At 38.7% G+C, this 20,158-nt stretch overlaps 1 protein-coding gene across 2 annotated transcripts in view; it reads right to left on the bottom strand.

Annotated features, from left to right (window-relative positions):
• Positions 1-20,158, bottom strand: part of LSAMP (limbic system associated membrane protein) — a 649,641-nt gene that overhangs the window by 287,103 nt on the left and 342,380 nt on the right. For both annotated transcript variants that reach the window (XM_060150589.1, XM_060150588.1), the window contains exon 2: positions 8,217-8,449. In XM_060150589.1, the coding sequence (XP_060006572.1) occupies positions 8,217-8,449 (233 nt within the window). The remainder of the gene's footprint in view (positions 1-8,216; positions 8,450-20,158) is intronic.

Genomic DNA, 20,158 nt, shown 5'->3' with positions numbered 1-20,158 from the left:
GAGTACACAGGGTTTTTTGTTTTGCTTTTTGGGGGGTTCCTTTTGGTAATGTATAGAAAACATAAATGCTATAGATGATGATAATTTATGGTAGCTTACAGTACTATTTGAAAATATTTGAAAGAGTAGCTTTCCTTATCTTAATAGGTAAAATGTCTGTGTAAAAACTAGCACATCTGTGAGTAGCCACATAGATATCATGTAAATATAAGTAAAAAGAACTGTGGCATAGACGGGATGTAGCTCAACTATCTAGCAGATGCAGATCCAATACAGAATAAATGCCCACTCCCAAATTCTTCCTAATCACCATCAAAATTCTGACCAGAAAGTATTAAAATCCTTATTGGTGTAATGATTCAAGAATATACTGAATCTCTGAATGCAGCTGAACATTCATTGGTCTGTGTCTTCCATTCATGGAGTCTGTGTTTTTACGCTGAGCCAGCTCTGGGTACTAAAATAACTTTGTCTGTCTTCTCTTATTTTTCTCATCTTCAAGAAAGACAAAATATAGGTTAGAGCACAAAGTATGAGGATGTTAATAGTGGATTTATTTTAATAACTAAAAGGTGGACTGCGGATACATATACAGAGCTTGGAGACTGCAGTTAATTATGAGTGGGTGGGCTTGATTTAGACAAGACTTGAAGTCCTTCCTACAGGAGGACTATCAAATTATCAAATTAAAACTACATGAGGTAATATTCTCAAATATTTTAGCCCCAAAGTTTCACTTCTTCCCATTACATTGGCTGTCTGATTGCTGATGTGGACAGTGATGTCCTTAAAGTCTGAACCTGACCTATTAACAGCCAATCAAGAGGCTACTGTCTGAAAAATTAAGCTGAAGAGCAGGAGAATTAGTAGACTTCAGCATGTAAAATCCAAATGAGAATTCCAGGTAATCAGTAAGATTCTCAATAATCAACAGAATTAACCCTCAGATAAAATCTAACTAAAGAAGGTTTTGAATTCTTTATTTCATTAGAACGTTTAATACATGTATAGAGCTCCAGGCTAAGTTGAATTGGAATGCAGTGGCAAACATTTTGCATGAAATTTTGTAGGCAATGTTAAGTTATTGAAAAAATAATCAATGCAACATGATGCTAATTAAGGAAGGAAAGGAAGAAGGACGGAAGGGAAGGGAGAACAAAGGAAATAATGAAAGAAGGAAAGAAGAAAGAGATTAATAGGACAGCTGCTTGGAGTTCTGGGTAGTAGATTTTGGTCAGAATGAGGAATGTTTAATAGGATTATAAAATGCACCCAAGAATTTAAATCTTAGAAACCGTAAGTTCTAGACTAGTAATCATGAAAAAATTAAATGTTTCATAACATTTGAATTTTCAATTATTAAATTAAGAAGGAATCTACAGACAGCTATAAGTCAATATGAATATTATAGGATTAATGAGATACAGGAAATGTGGTGTTTTAAGTGTGGGAATTTGAAAAGAAAGACCCAATGTGTTGTGTCTGGTCTTACGAGTCGACTTTCATATTTTTTCCCATAGTTATATTGGTTTAATTAAGGTAATTATGCAATACAGTTCCCTACAAGCAACGGAGAGATTTTCACAATCCATGTGTGTGATTTGAGTCAGAGTGATGAGAAAAATTTCTGGGATTCTATTTAATATTATAGTGCAATTTAACTATTAACTAAGAAATGCATTTCAAAAACTCCAAAACGCTTTGAAAAAATTATCTCCAATTTTAGTATATGCAGGTTAGGCCGTTTTGAAAACAATTGTTAACCAAATTAGAATAGCATTAAAAGAGAGCAAAAGACTCAACATGGAAATTACCACTCTAGTATGGGTACCAGACTCAAGAATAATATAATAAATAAATTGAAAATATGATAAATGTTGTAAGGTATGGTAAATGAGATATTTAAAAATAAGATTCACATTAAAAAAAATATCATCATGTCAGGATGCCCACTGTATTCACATACACATGGAGATTCTTTTTCCCCCCACAGGTGAATTCTACCATTTATTTATTTTTTTAACATCTTTAGTGGAGTATAATTGCTCTACAATGATGTGTTAGTTTCTGCTTTATAACAAAGTGAATCAACTATAAATATACATATATCCCCATATCTCCTCCCTCTTGTGTCTCCCTCCCACCCTCTCTATCCCACTCCTCTAGGTGGTCACAAAGCACCGAGCTGATCTCCCTGTGCTATGTGGTTGCTTCCCACTAGCTGTCTGTTTTACGTTTGGTAGTGTATATATGTCCATGCCACTCTCTCACTTTGTCACAGCTTACCCTTCCCCCTCACCATGTCCTCAAATCCATTCTCTACGTCTGCATCTTTATTCCTGTCCTGTCCCTAGGTTGTTCAGAACCATTTTTTTTTTTTTTTAGATTCCATATATATGTGTTAGCATACGGTATTTGTTTTTCTCTTTCTGACTTACTTCACTCTGTATGACAGACTCTAGGTCCATCCACCTCACTACAAATAACTCAATTTCATTTCTTTTTAGGGCTGAGTAATATTCCATTGCATATATATATGTGCCACATCTTCTTTATCCATTCATCTGTCGATGGGCACTTAGGTTGCTTCCATGTCCTGGCTATTGTAAACAGAGCTGCAATGAACATTGTGGTACATGACTCTTTTTGAATTATGGTTTTCTCAGGGTATATGCCCAGTAGTGGGATTGCTGGGTCGTATGGTAATTCTGTTTTTAGTGTTTTAAGGAACCTCCACACATGGAGATTCTTACTGTTACAGGTAAAAAGAATATTGGAGCCACTTCCCCCAGGGCTCAGGAAGCTGAGATTAATCTCTGTTTTCAATGAGTACACAGGTTTATTTTATTTTACTTTTAATTTTTCTATTACAAGGCCCTAGTACCTGCTTCGCAGAGTTTTAGATATAATTTGCTGCCATGTCATATGGGAAAATGAGCAGGCAGGCAGCATCAAATCCGTCATTGATTGCATTGATTTCTAGAACAGTAGTTCTTGGTTTTTCCACGTGTATCTGAATCACTTGCAGAGCATAATGTATTCACAAATTCTGGCTGCATTCCTAAGGCTTCTGATTCAATTGTTCTGAAAGTGGTTCTCAGGAATCGGCATTTTGAAAAGTATAATACACCAAACTGTTGACTGTTTTTGCAGTTTATGTAAGGATCAGATGAAAAGAAATATTGCCTTAACACAAGTGCCTCCACCTGTGGCATGATCAGAAAAAAAAAAGGCCATCATTGGAGGGTAACCTATGGAGAAGAAATGGACATTATTAATGGGAAAGATGCCAGAGGAATCTGTTTATTTTATTGAAGTTAGGGGTAATGTTTTCTCAGTCTTTGAGTTTAGAATCTGTAAAGGAGGTGGTGTAGGAACCAAAATATCTGGCTTTAGAAATGGGTCTCATCACTTATTAAGCATCTCGAATGTGTATGTTTGAATAGACTTGGCTTCCACAGATGCAACAGTTACTATCACTAATCACAAGTGATCCCAAAGGTCATTATTGATTTGTGTATTTGCTGATGCAGAACTTTCACCTGTGTTCCTCGTGAGGCAGATGTTTGGAGATGTCATTCAGCTAAAGATTGAGTTTAGCGGACCATGCAGCATATTTATTTCAACACAGGTTATTTTGTGTGTAATGATCCTTTTGAATTGATAAAAAGAAAAAGCAAAACCTTACTTTCTCTCTGAAAAATAGTCACCAAAATAAGAGAGAAAATATTGGAGATGTTGAAAAGTCACTAATGTGGTGGGAATATGTAAAAAGGAAAGTAAGCTTCCAGGGGAAATGGGATGCAGGAGAAACGTGGGGGACAAACACTTAAACATTTATAAATTTGAGATTTTGGAAGTCTAGAGAAGTTTCATGTCTCAACCTTTTTTTTTTTTTTTTCAGCTTTGATACCTGAAAATTAACAGTTTGGGGAGAGGCGATTTTCTTTCCACGGGACTAGGCTAGGTAAGAAGCCGTAGAGGGCCTAAGATGTTATCGTGAAAGTTAAGGTATTTATCAATCTACCTTTCCTGTCTCATGCCCAGGAAGATTAGTTTTAGGAATATTGGCGGGTGTAACACTTAACACTACCTGAAACTGAATGAAATTATGCAGGATTATTTCCCCAGATATTCTTAAGGTACATACTTCTTTTAAAGTAGTGGTTCTCTAAGTACGGTCCCTGCCGCAGCAGCATCAGTATCAGCTGGGAATGTGTTAGAAGTGCAAATTATCAGGCCCTACCCCCAGAGCTACTTAGTCAGAAATTCTGGGATGGGGGAGAGCCACCAAATCTAAAATGGAATTTTACAAAAACCCTCGATGTGTTGCTGATGCATGCTGTCCTCAGACATCCTTAGTAAATGTAGCTAAAAACTTAAAGGTGATGCTGCTCTAAGAAGCCCTTTAAAATCTTAAAGAAGTAAAGTGAAAGACTGGATAATAAGGAAAAGGAAAACTGAAGAAAATGGACTGGACAGGGACCTGAATAACAGCAAAAGAGCCTTCTGCAAGGGTAACAGGCAATGGGTGGAAGGAGTTGTTAGACTCTGGGCAGCACCTCGGGCAAAAGCGAGCCTCATGAGAGATACTCAAGCAGCAGCAGCAGCAGCAGCGTGGTTGTTGGCAGTGGTTATCATCATCATCATCACCACCACCACCACCACCACCACCACCATCATCATCACCATCACCATCACCATCATCATCTTATTGGGTGAGAACTCATGATCTCCAGACACTGGGCTAGGGGCTCACATAATCATGTAATTTAACCCTTACAATTCATTAAGGAGGGTTTAAAATTTTAATTTTATCTCTATTTTACATAGGACAAAACGGAGCCTTAGAGAAATCAAGTGGTTTACCCCCAAATTTAATTAAGTAGCAAGAAGGAAAACCGAGATTTGAAGCCTGCTTTCTTAACTGCGATTCTTTAGGAATATCTCACAGCATCTTTGAGCTAAAGGTGGCCTCACCAATGGGCAAAGAAAAAGAATACAGTATTTATTTAATGACCAGTTAAGTGGGAGTTGCGGAAACCATGTATGGTGAGCAAGGAAGAACTTGAAAAATTCAAAAGACCCTTATATTCTGAAGGAAGGTGCTGTGGAATTGGAGGAAAGAAGAATGGCAGCATCTTTGATGTGGTGAAAGCACGTAGAGTTGAGGCACAGAGTAGGAAGCAGTGTGAACAAGCAGCACGAAGGGATGGACCAACTGACAGAATCACAAAGTTGACTGTCCTAAGGGGAAGCGAATCAGCCATCTGGCATGAAATATCAAATGCCAGCATCCATATAATTGTCCAAAAAATCCCCCTTCATAACTCAGGCTTAAGGAGGAGACAACCTTTCTTTATCACCCTTACAAGAACAAGCTTTGTTGCTCATTTTTCTTTTAAAGCAATATGGTTAAAAAGAAAACACTATAATATCTTGAATCAAACAGATGTGGGTTTGAAACTCTTTCCTAAGCCAACAGGCAGCCTTGGACACTCCTTATGATTTCTGAACTTCAAGCTTTTTCATATTTACAATAAAGTTATTAACACCCACTTAATAATAATATTATTAGAATCAAACGAGATAATGAATGAACAGTACCTGGTATTTTATAGGTCCTTCTCCATCCCTTAATATTTAGTTAAATTTAAGAACTTAATATTAAGTTAAATTTAAGTTAATTTCACTTGTGCTGACACGGTATGAAGGTATAAGCAGTATGATCTAACCTAGTTCTAGCTCTAACTCTCAAGATGGCTGTGTTTGTAGCTATAAAAGTGCTACATGCATAAGAAAACAGGAGGAAGGGCTTTGGGCATTTGGCGCTAAGAGCTCAGACAAATATAAATCTGGTAGTTCTTAAAAAGTCACAGCAAAAAAATTTCCATTCCAGTAGAAAGTGCTTCAAATTTGATTCCTGGTCTGCTTGGCTCCAAACTACTCCCTGAACTCTCTGTGTGATCTGCAGCCACTAACCTAAATCTAATTAACTTCTGTTTCCTCATCTAGAAAGCAAGGAATGTAACGCTCAGATTGCCCAGTGTTATTCAATATAGGACAATACACGTTCTCTAGTAGCTTTCCAATAATATTAAAGCCTGTGAAGGTAAGGGGCCTTAAGTAAACTAGTTATCTCCCTTCCCTCTGCCATTAAATGAGATAGAACTTTTGTTTTGAGGTGTGTGTGAATGTGTGTGTGTGTGTGTGTGTGTGCTTGTGTTTTGAGGGAGCTGATAAATTAAGCCATTTACATATGTACACATCAGTAGTTATGTTTACACACTTAAATGGGCTGCCTGATATCCAAACCCTGGTGTCTCTTATTAAGAAACTCAGGTGCTCTCCACTAAACTACAAGGAAAGCATTCTATGCTTTGACTGTGATAGGAACCTTGCAAGTTAGTAGACATGGTTTTTTGTGTGTGTGTGTGTGGTACGTGGGCCTCTCACTGTTGTGGCCTCTTCCGTTCCGGAGCACAAGCTCCGGACGCGCAGGCTCAGCCGCCATGGCTCACGGGCCCAGCCGCTCCGCGGCATGTGGTATCTTCCCGGACCGGGGCACGAACCCATGTCCCCTGCATCGGCAGGCTGACTCTCAACCACTGCGCCACCAGGGAAGCCCTAGACATGCCTTTTACAAGCAATAAAATGAAGCTGTCAGTCATTGCAAATGTACCAAGATAGCGCTCACATGACTAAACCGCCACTGCACCAGACAGTCTCTGATGTATTTTACTCCAGTTTCCATTAGCAGAGAGGCTGCCTGAAATCATAATAAGGCCACAGACACCCTAAAACACACCACCAGACGTGGACCTGCCCACCAGAAAGACAAGATCCAGCCTCATCCACCAGAACACAGGCACTAGTTCCCTCCACCAGGAAGCCTACACAACTCACTGAACGAACCTTAGCCACTGGGGACAGACACCGAAAACAACGGGAACTACAAACCTGCAGCCTGCGAAAAGGAGACCCCAAACACAGTAAGTTAAGCAAAATGAGAAGACAGAGAGACACATAGCAGATGAAGGAGCAAGGCATAGACCCACCAGGCGTAACAAATGAAGAGGAAATTGGCAGTCGACCTGAAAAAGAATTCTGAGTAATGATAGTAAGGAGGATCCAAAATCTTGGAAATAGGATGGAGAAAATACAAGAAACGTTTAACAAGGACTGAGAAGAACTAAAGAGCAAACAAACAGTTTCAATCTATTAATCAGAGGAGTTGGGAGAGCAATGATTTAAATGCTGCAATAATCAATTCCGTAACACATTAATAGAAGCTACAGTCAAACTTTGCCATACAACTGACTGCATTGGAATCTTGACAGGAGCCCTAGGGCCATGCCTAATTTGCATTAAATTTACATAAAATTGTAAATCAAGAATACATTAACACAGCCCTAATATTTGTTAGTGCTGAGATCCTTCCTGATAGATGCATTGAAACTGCTGGTAGTTTGACTCCACTTGCAATAAAATTGTGCAGCTGATCAGTTTTGTTCTCATTCTGCTATTATGGGGAAAGGGACCCAAGAGAGCTATAGTTTGGGGGCTTGCATATGCCATTTAGGATTTTCATCCTGTAAAACCATGACTCAGATGTGCCCTTGGAAACCCCAATCTGGAAGCAGATTATCCCTGATGACTTTGCAGATCCCCATCACTGCACTTGCTCACAAATAACTTGCCATTAAATGGAGATACAAACTACAAAGAAAGCTAGTCAGCTGAAAGGATGTCAAGGCCTCTGGAAATTTTTATTTTTCCAAATAACATTTACCATCATTAAAACAGATCATTAGTGATATTCCTTAGACTGAGGACAGATAAAAATCAAATCTTCAGCAAAAGCATCCAGTACCTAACAGTATAATAAAGTGCACTTCACATGGTTCTGAGCAGTCTGTGTGTTTTGTGTCCCTGTGGACACAGCTGTGGCCTTTGCTGTGTGTTTTTACACTCAGGGCTAAAAGAAAATATTCTCACCAAGGATATTGGCTCGCAGTGGCAAGACTTCTCTTTCTATATCCTCCTTAGTTCTCTCATTTGAAGTCCATCCTTTTGGAGAGAAAATACATACTGAAGTGCCGTAACGCATTTGGAGGTATTCTTTTTTTTCCAGAAAGGATTATTCGAGTATTTGTATGTTATGATTATTTTCTGCCTCACCTCTCCTTTACCACATTTTTCTTATTTTGTCTTACCTTGCACGATCAAGTAAACTTGGGAGGTCTTGGGCTCATGCTGTGTCTGCACTGAGCAAGTGTAGGAACCCTCATCGTAGACATCCACCTTCTGGATTCGGAGGCTGTATTCCAGAGAATGGCGTTTCTCCAGCTCAACCCGGGGGTCCAGAGACCACTTGTCGTGCCCAGCAAAAATGATGCCAGAACGGTTCAACCAGGCCACCTTCGAGTTCTTATCTTCTACAACACACCTGGTAAAGTAGAATAACAACATTAGAGCCTTAGCCATACACGGATCTGCATTCATTCTCCATGCAATTTGATTCAACAGGGCCAATCAAGAGAAATAATTATGTGCAGGATGAATCCTGGCTATGCCATTTCTTAGAGTCCTAAATACTGTCACTATTTCTCCTTTAAGATCTAATTACCATCCAATGGATGGATGCCATTATATTATACCCAGTGTGGCAATAAACAATCAGTACGAGTAATGCAGGAAAATAGAGTTAAATGGATATTGACTTCCCACTGGATTATCTTCTTCTTGTCTAGGAGAAGGTCATTCACACAGAACTCCATTTGTTTAAATAACTTTGAGAAATAGACAATTGATCATGTGGCATATTTACTCAGTTTTGAACTGCATTTATTCTTTCATTAGTATCTCCTAAAGGCTTATGTGATGGTAGATTCAAGTTATGCCCCACCATTGTAGGAATTAGACTGAATTTCAGAACTTGCTTCTGATCCTTCCAAGTTTGGAATGCCCACTGCCAGGAGTGAGAAGCGTGTGAGCAGGTCCAAGGGTAAGTGGATAGGAATTGTATCAAGAAAATCAAAGTTAGTATCATCTTGCCTAAGTCTGGTTCCATCTGCTGAGGGCAGTAGGTTGCCTGCTGGCAAGACAGCTTTTGCTACCGGCATTTCTGGCACAAATGAACTCAATCGTTTATCGTGGATGAAAAAACTAATTTTGTAGTTCTTATTCCAAGGAACATGAAGGAAAAAATATTTATTTGAATAACTACTTATTTTAGAAACCCAGAAGGGTTTAATGGAGAAAACCATACTCCTTCAATTCTAGCAAGAATCTGGAAACGGAAAAATCAAGCAAAAACTTCTCTTTGTATCCCTTTGGCAAGATTTATGTATGCCTCACGGGCAGATTATCTCAGACCCTGTTCACAGCTGCACAGCCAGCTGCTCAGTACTCTGGGGCATGAGGGATGGACAGAAGGAGCCAGGAGCATGACAGCAGAACAATCAAAGCACCATGTTCCCCTGTATTTTCCAAACCAAGTCCAATCCAAGTTTCCTCTCAGGTCTAAACAGTCATGCATGCACAGGAAGTTGATGCGTGGTCCACGGGTTGACCACTGTCAAGACATAGAGGCCAACTCATCTCTCTTAGACGAAGGAGAAATGACGAATCTTTTAAAAATACCTCACCCATGGTACAAAAGGCCTTCTTATTCCATTATTTTTGGGTGAATTGCATATTTTAGTAAACATGAGAATTTTATTTAATTACTTGGGTGCCATGATATAAAGGTCTTTCTTTTCTTCTCCACCTATTTCTTTTCAAAAACATAGGTGCATTAAGGTATCATTTAGTATCTCCAATATGTGTTTTTCTACCATGCAGATATTATTGAGATTAATTATGTGTGGTAATTTAAAACTCCTCTAAAGAGGAGGGCAAAGCTAACTTTACTGATACTTGCTGCTCCTCTCCAGACTCAATTTTACTTTTCCTCTTCTATTCTTTGGTGGCATCATGTCTCTGTCCTTGGTGGTATTTGTGGCACTTCTCAACTTAGACCCAGTTATGAATCAATTAATAGATTATTTGCTGTCTTCTTCTAGATCATAAATAAAGTTGTTGATGTAGGTCTCCTATGTTTTTCTTTTCTACTGAGAAAATGGAAATTCCTCTCCGTAAAAGCATTTTAAGTCTTCTATCACGTTTATCCTTGCATTTTTTTTTACCATCTACACAGCACAACACAGCAGTAACTAGGTATGCTATTGCACAGAGGTGAACCTTGAATGCTGTTTAGCCTGGAATAAGGCTCTAACATGTTCATCCTGAAAAAAATATAATATATTTTACATAAATATAGCCTATATATCAAATAAAGAGAGATTTTGTCTTATTCATTATGGTACCTCTAAACACTAATCTGCTGTAAAATAGACCCTGGTAAATGCCTGTCATATGAACTAACAGTGTCATATATGTAGAAATAAGACATATGGTTACCTATATTCCACCTCCCGTCCCAACTCCTTACAGCATCCACTAATGAACTGGGCAAATTTCCTTATCAGTATAAGGTAGAGTTTCTAAGTTGAATCTTTAGGGTCCTTTGGACACTTTAGCAATTTTTGTCTCTGGAAAATTTGTAATTATCACACAGATCATTATTCGGAGTTATTCTCTGAGAGAGTTCAGGACTATCTTATGTAAAGAAGCAATTGACTATTTCAGCAAAATTGTCAGACCCATAAAAATGCATGTACCAAAACAATACGTAATGTGGAAATTTTGCTGTGATAATCTACATGACATCTTGTTTTACATTGTGTTTCATTCATATTTATTTTTTGTAATTTCTCTTTTACTTCCAAATAAGTGAAAGGTACCCTAGAATATATACATACACACATACACTCACACTTTTTGCTAACTCAACACAATTAGCCAACTCCAAGCACCAGAGCACAATGTAGTATTTTTCAAAAGGAAACCATTCCTCCAGATATTTAAAGGCTCTTTTTTAAAGTAGTTAATAGTTCAGAGTATAAACTGTATAAACTAGAAAATAATCTTTCTACAACATGGCTAGAACATTCATACTGAAAAATGAGCAAAAAGTCTCACAATTTCAGAATTAATTTAACGTTAAAAATGTTTAAATCTTGATTTAAGGTGGCAACTATTTTAAACCATAAGAAGTGCACATAAGAAAAAAGATGGTCAAAGTATAGTCTCAATTACACAAAAGTGTAGCACTTTTGTTTGTTAAATGAAAACAACCAGTCATATAGGGTAGTCACAGCTGTCTAGCTATTCGAAAATGAGGAAATGATGATTAAAGGCAGACCCAGGTTCCAGCATGCACTGACTGGCCAATAAGCATCATGAGCTTGCATCTAGAAGGTAAGTGGCTTAAATGTGCATTAGGCATGCCTGTGGAGTCAATGAGAATTCTCATGCCCCACCATCGTAAGATGGTAATGAATTATCCCTCACCCACAATGCTGCTTCAGTACCAGACATCCTAGTTCAAAACTAAATACCTAGTGACTTTATCTTCAAAGTCAGCTTTGGCCAAAGCAGGGAAAGGATAAAGAGATAAATTTTTAAAATCTGTATTGTTATGTGTTGTTTGGATTTAACAGAATCCTGAGCTTTCCTTCAGGAGCTCAGGGTAGGCAAATCATTCCAGGATTTAGAAAGGACTACATGGTAAAGAGAGTCGGTGTTGGTGCCAAGAGGAGAGGGCAGAGAATGACCATCCACTCTAGGTGGGATTTCTGGCAGGCAGCTGAGGACATGGGGATATAATACAAAGTGTCACCTCTCCAGGAAATCTCCTCTGATTAGTGTCCCATCCTTTTACTTGGCTGCTTCTTATGAGCCCATTGTACTCCACACTGAATTAGTTATCTGTACTTATCTTTCCTCATAAGTTTATTAATGAGAGTGACCCTCAAAAATTCACCTATGGAACCTTAATGGGGCCAACAGCATACCCCACCGTGTTCACAGTAGGCACTCGCTGAAATGTGGAATAAATCAACTGAATTTAACAAACGACTATTAGATCAATTATCAAATATTTGTTAATTATCTAATAGGTGCAGGATAGGTGATAACTATTTTAACTTTTCTTAAGTAATGATTAAAATTATCAGACACATAAGGAAAATTTAAAGAGAATTATTGAGTGTGACATTAACATGAAATCAAAGGAGAGAAAAAATTGTTCCCGTGAAGAAAGATCATTCCTGGGAATTAAATAATCTATATCACACATGAAAAACAGTGAAAAGACGTGTAAAGCACTAGATAAACTAAACATTTAGTGAGTTGTCCACTTTAATCATGAACCCACAAATATCAGGTGGGTTACTTGCCTTAACCATGAAGCTATGATTTTTTTAAAAAAATCAGCTTTAAAAACGTAACAGGAAAGTCAAGCAAACAAACTTCTAACTTCCCTGTTCAGTATGTCTGAATCCATAAAACGGTCACAAAAAATCAATGCACCCATAAAAATCCCAAGCATCGGATCTCAGTGAGTACTTCACACCAAGTATATTATGCACACTTATACAAATATGTACATTGACAATTCCACTCATACTGCATTAAGTCTGGGGATTATGCTCCCAAAATGATTAATGTAATTGAAGGCATAAAAGAAATGCTAAATTTGGTGTGTACCAATAGATAGCTTAATCGCATACTTACTGACAGTGTATCCTTGATGTAAGTGATACACAGCTAACAGATATTAATCCTGTTCAACTGCTACTAGATACATCTCATTTTTAACAAGCATTACTGGCTGCTAAAAATGGAACAAGTTAGTATTAGAATTTATCCAAACTTTCCTCTGCTTCTTAAGAGTATAATCTGGTATTTATTCACGAATAACAAATAAATATATTTTGCTTAGTTTCTCACCAGCTATCTATCTTCATACTTTTTAATTATAAGGACTGGGGAAAGTGTAACTGGATGCGTGAGAGATTTGTTTCTTCAATTAAGAAAGAACAGTTAGATGACTGGTTCTCAACTGGGGGCAATCTGTACTTCCAGATGGTATTTGGCAATATCTGAAGACATTTTTTGAATGTCACAACTGGAAATGGGAGGTTGCTACTGGCATCTGGTGGGTAGAGGCCAAGGATGCTGCTGAACATCCTACAATGCAAAGGACAGCCCAACAACAAAGACATGTCTCATTTAAAATGTTGGCAGGTTTGAAGTTGAAAACCCCGAGTTAGACCTTGGTCTCTTGGTTTAAATATCTGGAAGCACAGGTCAAACATCTACAGTGCAATACTGTTTTTTCATAAGCATATGCTTCTTAATTGATAAGCACTCAATTGCCACCAGCAAAGTCCTTGAATTATAAGTTCATGACACAGACACTGCAATGAAGTCTACTGGTACCCTGTTTGTAAGTTAGTAGTTAATGAATCATGCCCCTTTGTTGTGTTTTAGAATCTGAATTATATAACACTATACTCTTGTACATTGTTAATAGTACAGGAGAAAGCTATAACTTAGTTCCTTCCTAAATTAATGCTGGAGAAATCATTTAACCTTAGTGTTTTGGGTTTTTTCCCCATGTATAAAAATGGGTCAGTAATACTTAGGACAGGTAAGGGACAAACAACTCAGTTGGGGCAAATTTGACTTTTTAAGGAAATAATTAGCCTTTATTCATAGAAAAGCTATTTTTTTTTAAATTAACTTTTACTATTTTTTTCACATTTGTGATTCTCTCTCTTTTGTAAGATGTGGATTGATTCAAGATATGGACGGGAAGGAAGTCTTCAGGAGTGTGTTGACCCGTTATTTTGATGCTTTTTGCTTTATAACTTTAACCCTACAAATAAAACCCTTAGTGAATCAACAAAACTAACATAGACTCATTTCCCTCTAGAAGGAAAGACACTTGGTCTGGAAATTAATGCGGTGCATTCCCGGCATTAAAGCGTGGCATCAGGAAACGTTCTAAGCAGAGGATGCAGTAAATAATCAGAAATATCCCAAATTCTCCTGAGTCAAAAGTCATTAGTCTGACTTAATCATATTATTTTAAGTATAATGAAGTCTAGCAACACATATGCAAACACATTAAAAAACACCAAATTAGTTAAAAGCCAAATTTAAAGAATTTTGAATCATCAAACATTTTGGATCATCTTTGCTTTATTACCATGTTCTAAGATTAAACTCAGAAAGAAATAAGAGAATTGTGGGGCTTCACTGCTGACCCTCAGGCAGTCCTGCTTCCCTTTCCTGCAAGCAGAAGTTTCAGTTTTCTAGCTGCCTTGTTCCCATCTCTACTTCTTTTCAGACTTGACTTCTGGATTTGACCATTGCCTGTTCTCTTGGCCTCGTTCTCTTAGCCCTGCGCATGTCTGCTCTCTTAAACTTCTTTAGGTAGAAACTGATCCTAGGCTCATGATGGTTTATTTTCCTAGATTCATCCTGAATTTTAGTCCAATTAACACCATTTAACAATGAAAGTATCTATATGATAGGATAATCTCCCCCACCATAGGTCCTTTGTATACACAAGCCCCTGATACACACGTATATATGTACACACAGTAGTGATGGATGTTCAAAAGGGCGAGAACACAGAGGTAGTAAGGCACAGGAATCCGATTCATGTGAATCTATTGATGGTCACTATGATTCAGTAATCTGCATAGTATTGATGGCATGTTAGGGTAAAAGACATACACTGTTTAGTTCCTGAAGGTAACTGACTTTGGTTCTGACCTTCAGTCTATTTCCTGTTAGAAAACAGGTAAGTCATTTAGTCTTTCTGTATCTTAGTTTTTTCATAAATAAAATGAGGCTAATGATACTTTCCCCAGCCTCTCAGAACAAATCTTAGCATAGTTCTATGAATAAAATGACGTGATGTACATTGAAACATTTCATAAGATGTAAAACAATATCTATGCTTATACTCTCCCATGGTAGAATATGGTAGATAAAAAGGAAATAGTCATATACAGGGATGGCTATAAGGAAAATAGTGATTTATTCAAATCATTCAAAAACTTCATCTCTGTATAGAATGACATCCACTAAATATGTATCAGATCAACCATGTATTTCTTTAAGTTCTCAATTTGCATTAGTCATTTGCATGTGCTATACGGACAAAGCACCCTTTCTGAGACCGGGTTACTACCTGTTAGAATAATTCATCATCTATATGAGCAAAAAAACCAAAAACCAAAAAATCCACAGTGGCAAACAGTAAAGCCAGGACAGTCTGTGTCATTCATGGAGTACTGTGTCATTCGTGGAATAAAAAGTACTCCCTAGGGCTTCCCTGGTGGCACAGTGGTTGAGAGTCCGCCTGCTGGTGCAGAGGACACGGGTTCGTGCCCCGGTCCGGGAAGATCCCACATGCCGCGGAGCGGCTGGGCCCGTGAGCCATGGCCGCTGAGCCTGCGCGTCCGGAGCCTGTGCTCCGCAACGGGAGAGGCCACAACAGTGAGAGGCCCGCGTACCACAAAAAAAAAAAAGTACTCCCTAGACAGGCTTTTTGTCTCTTATTATCACTAGGGAGCACCTTGTCCAGCTATATATGCCTTCTCATATATGCATATGTATGATGTATGTATTGCTGTATTTTCAGGTTCATATTCTTGAAGCAGCATAAACACATATTCCATGCAGATGGTGCAGGTGAGGAGAGGGGCAAGTAGAGGAGAAGCAGAACTACCAAATTAAGGGTTAAGTACATCTCAAAGGTCAATTCTAGGACGATCTGTGCTTCTCTGGTTGCCACATCAACTGTATCATCTCTACATTTACAAAGAAAATGGAAAAGAGAAAGACAAAAATTCTAAAAGGAAAATTTGAAACTGGGACCGGGAGAAAACTGATTTCTAGCCCAGTCCAAGCTGGAGTTCCGATCAGTCCCAGGAGTATTTATGAGGTTGGAAACGGCTCTTCTAGGTTCTTTTGAAGAGTCTTGGTCCCTTTAGAAAATAACTCAACACCCTAATCACACCATAACTCAAGATTCCTCATTTTCTTGTCAGTGGTGGGGTGGAAAAGCCATGAATTCTGCAGTTTAATAGCTTTAGGCAAGTTGCTTAGCGAGAAATGTAGCATGGTGGGTGGTTACAAGTTTAGGCTGAGAAGCCAGTTTCCTGCCCTGCATTCTAGCTCCATCACATACTTACTCTGTGATCTTGGGACACTTGCTTAAACCTCTCTGGGCCTGGGTTTTCCCATCTGCAAAATGAAAACTTCATTTTCATTTTCATTCAACTACCCAGTTGTAATGTTTAAATGGGTTAATTTTAAACATATAGAGCAGTGCCTGGCCCTAAATGGGTCCACAATTACTGAAGAGCTTCAGTGTTTTTCTTCAGCAAAACAGGAATAATTACTACTTATCATATGATTGTGATTATTAAACAGGCTAAAGTATTAAGAGTACCCAGTGAGCTTTGGAAGAGCCTAATAAATTTTTGTGCCCATTACTTTTCATAATTTGAATCTTGGACATTTGTTCTGTAGAAATCCCATTTGGGGGCTAAATTCAGCAATCTCCAGATATTGTTGTTTAATTCAGTTTCTTGCTTAATAACAGGTATGTCAAGGGAAACCACCTTTTAGGGGCCTAGGTTCTCTTGTGTCTGGTCCCTCCGGGCAATAGCTGGTCCTCTGAAGCCCATAAGCATGCAACTGAAAGCAGGACAGTGATGCAGCATGTTACAGTGCAGCCATGTAAACTGAAGCTCTAATGCCATCTCCGGAACATTCTTAGAGCATTTGTGGCATACATGTGCCTAGGGAGCTCAGGCCTTAAATGCCTCGCCACTTGTGATCAGACAGAACCCACACTCTCTCTTCAGGGTAGCCTGGACAGAGGACAACAGCAGGTCCGTGCTATACTTTGTGATCTGCTGAGATCTGTTGGGCAGAATCCGGGTTCCTCCTAGATTAGATGAAGCATACTCTATGCTAGGTGGACCCCCAGTTGCAAGAACAAGGCTCATTCCTCCTTCTCAGTGCCTGAATGGTAGTTATACTCTCACTGAAGTAGCAAGAATCTACACCCCTTTGCTCTCCTTTGAACTGTGGATTCTCCTCTTTCCTCCCCACTTGGTTGAGTGAGGATGAGAAGTAATTTGAAAGCTTGCTTTTGTTTTGATTCTTGCTATGAGTCTCTGTTCTCTGTGAAAAATCTTTCTCATTTAGGAGAAAAACCTGCCTTTAAGTTGTACCTTTGAAAGAATAAAATTAGTCTTGGGATCCTGGCTCCGATTTCTAGTTAAAAATTTCATTTACTATGCAATTAAAAACAACTCCACAGCTATGTAAAGAAAATGTTGTTGCCTTCTGAGTCATTACAAAGTAAATATAAAAAATATGCTAAGTTCTCAGAGGAAAAAAATGTGCTTTGTACCACAAAGGGTTTTACTCTTTGCCTCATTCCATCAGTAAGGAGAAATAAAAGTGCTTACAATAAGTTATAATGCACTTAGGATGAACATTCTGGTGTATGAGGCATGGATGGCTATAAAGTCAGGAGACTATTTTGCAGAAGTCTCATTTGAAAAGCCAGCCCCTTACTTTATAGCCTTACCATATACAGCATTATGTAAACATTATCATTGGAGCAGAATCAAGTTATAATACGACTCACCATTACATGCATTTAGATACAATTTGGATCAAACTTATGCCTTCTAAGATATGACAATTGATAGATATAGCATGTATGATATAACAGAGTTCACATATAGTAAGTATGTATGTAAATAAACAAGACAATGAGACTGTGTATCACAGCTACCATTAGAAAAGGGCTCTGCTGTCTACATTGTTTTTATGGTAGAGGTAGACATAAAAGAAATAAAGGCAGATAAATATAAGGAACAAAACAGGTCTTAATTTTTTTTTTTTTTTTTTTTTTTGCGGTACACGGGCCTCTCTCTGTTGTGGCCTCTCCCGTTGCGGAACACAGGCTCCGGACGCGCAGGCTCAGCGGCCATGGCTCACGGGCCCAGCCACCCCACGGCATGCGGGATCCTCCCGGACCGGGGCACAAACCCGCGTCCCCCGCATCGGCAGGCGTACTCCCAACCACTGCGCCACCAGGCAAGCCCCTTAATTTTTTTAAATGTACTTTGTGGATTCAAATGTGAAACAGGGGACTCTAGCAGCTGCAAATTGAAGGAGCACATATCAAACAGATCCATCTCAGGCGAAGGAAATGTAGTAGTCCGCTCCCCTGGCTGACAAGAAGCCGATGGATCACTGACGAATGCTTATAAATCACAAGGACAGTTCTCACATGGAGAATTATAATCATAGGGATTTTTCTGACTTCCATGTTTGCTTTTTCCATCACCCACTTTCCACCCCACCTCGCCTCTATGTTTCCTGTCTCCAAACTTATTTTTTTCTCCAGCACATTCTTCCAAAGGACAGTGATATGAGGAGGACTTCACCCTTGTGTGACAAACTGTTTTTGTGGTTTTTCTTCTTTCCCTAGCCCTCATTTTTTCCCCTCATATAAACCTATCCTTGAAGGCCTGCTTCTCCTTGAACAACAATCAGGACATGAATGGGACTTGGAATCAGGTGATGAGAAAGAGCTTCAGAAGTTAGCAAGAGAACCAGCATGAAGGCAAGAGCTGATGAGTTTGAGATGAAAGCTAACCTGGGAGAAGTCTTGGAAGGAGCTCAGCCTACTCAAACTGGAGAATGGTATCTGCAACTACAATCCCCAGCCTAATAAAGCACTGACCCTGGGAGGGAAGTAAAGGTGAGCAGAAGTAACCAGTGTCTGGACTTGGGAGAGAGAAAAAGCCAAAGGCCATCACCTCCTGTGCTACTAAATTCACTGTGTAACTTAACTGAAATTTCACAGCCACCCTGAGTTAAAGAGATGCTACGAGGTGAAGGTCACGTTCTGAGTTCTAGAAAGACCCCTGTGATTCAAAATCACCATCTTTTTAGCCTCAGAGCATTTGTATTCCATTTTCCCACCGTCTCTGTCCCTGGGGCACTCTAGCTTTGAGACTGTATTATAGAAGAAGCATTTTCTCTCACAGTGACTCTCAAAAAATGGCTGTTAAATGAAAAGACAGAGAAAGGGAAAGAGCTAAATCTAATAAAGCATTGTTTTGAAATAGTTCCTTTATTTCTTCTGGATTACTTATCACCCTTTATGGTCAAAACCTTTTGACACGGCACCAGGAACTCTGTTGAAATCTCTGTATGTGCTCAGGAACCTGAACTGAATAGCAGCAAGGATTATGTTGACCAATAAATACTTCACATAATGTTGATATCAATTATGTTGATATTAATCATAATGTTGATATCAATAGTCGATATTACATTGATTAATAGCCACTCTCCTTCACGGACACATCACCTTCATGTGGCTCTATCAAGACCACTTTCAGAATGACGTTAATCCAGTAATTGCCACATCCAATGGATTTACTTTAAGGATTTGTCCTATTTAATCGCATCATAGCTTCCACCACTATTCACCACCTGTTTTTCATTTTATTGTCTCTCCTCCTAAATCTCCTGCTATTTCTCAACTTGCATAATCTGCCCCACTTTCTCCATTCACCTTTCATATATTGTTGTTCTCCAGGATTGTATTTTTCTTCTTTCCTGGCCTCATGGAGTAGTTTTCATATATTTCATCAGTTTTTTTGGTTTTAATTATACTTCATCTGATTGGCATTTTATTTTATTTTTTAACATCTTTATTGGAGTATAATTGCTTTACAATGGTGTGTTAGTTTCTGCTTTATAACAAAGTGAATCAGTTATACATATACATATGTCCCCACATCTCTTCCCTCTTGCATCTCCCTCCCTCGCACCCTCCATATCCCACTCCTCTAGGTGGGCACAAAGCACCGAGCTAATCCCCTGTGCTATGCGGCTGCTTCCCACTAGCTATCTATTTTACGTTTGGTAGTGTACATATGTCCATGCCACTCTCTCACTTTGTACTAGCTTACCCTTCCCCCTCCCCGTCTCCTCAAGTCCATTCTCTAGTAGGTCTACATCTTTAGTCCCGTCTTGCCCCTAGGTTCTTCTGACCTTTTTTTTTTTTTTAGATTCCATATATATGTGTTACTATACGGTATTTGTTTTTCTCTTTCTGACTTACTTCACTCTGTATGACAGTCTCTAGGTC

The sequence above is a fragment of the Lagenorhynchus albirostris genome, chromosome 5 (genome assembly GCF_949774975.1).
Source record: "Lagenorhynchus albirostris chromosome 5, mLagAlb1.1, whole genome shotgun sequence".
NCBI lineage: Eukaryota > Metazoa > Chordata > Mammalia > Artiodactyla > Delphinidae > Lagenorhynchus > Lagenorhynchus albirostris.
Note: the sequence above shows the minus strand (reverse complement) of the source record. Positions and strands in the feature narration are given on the sequence as shown.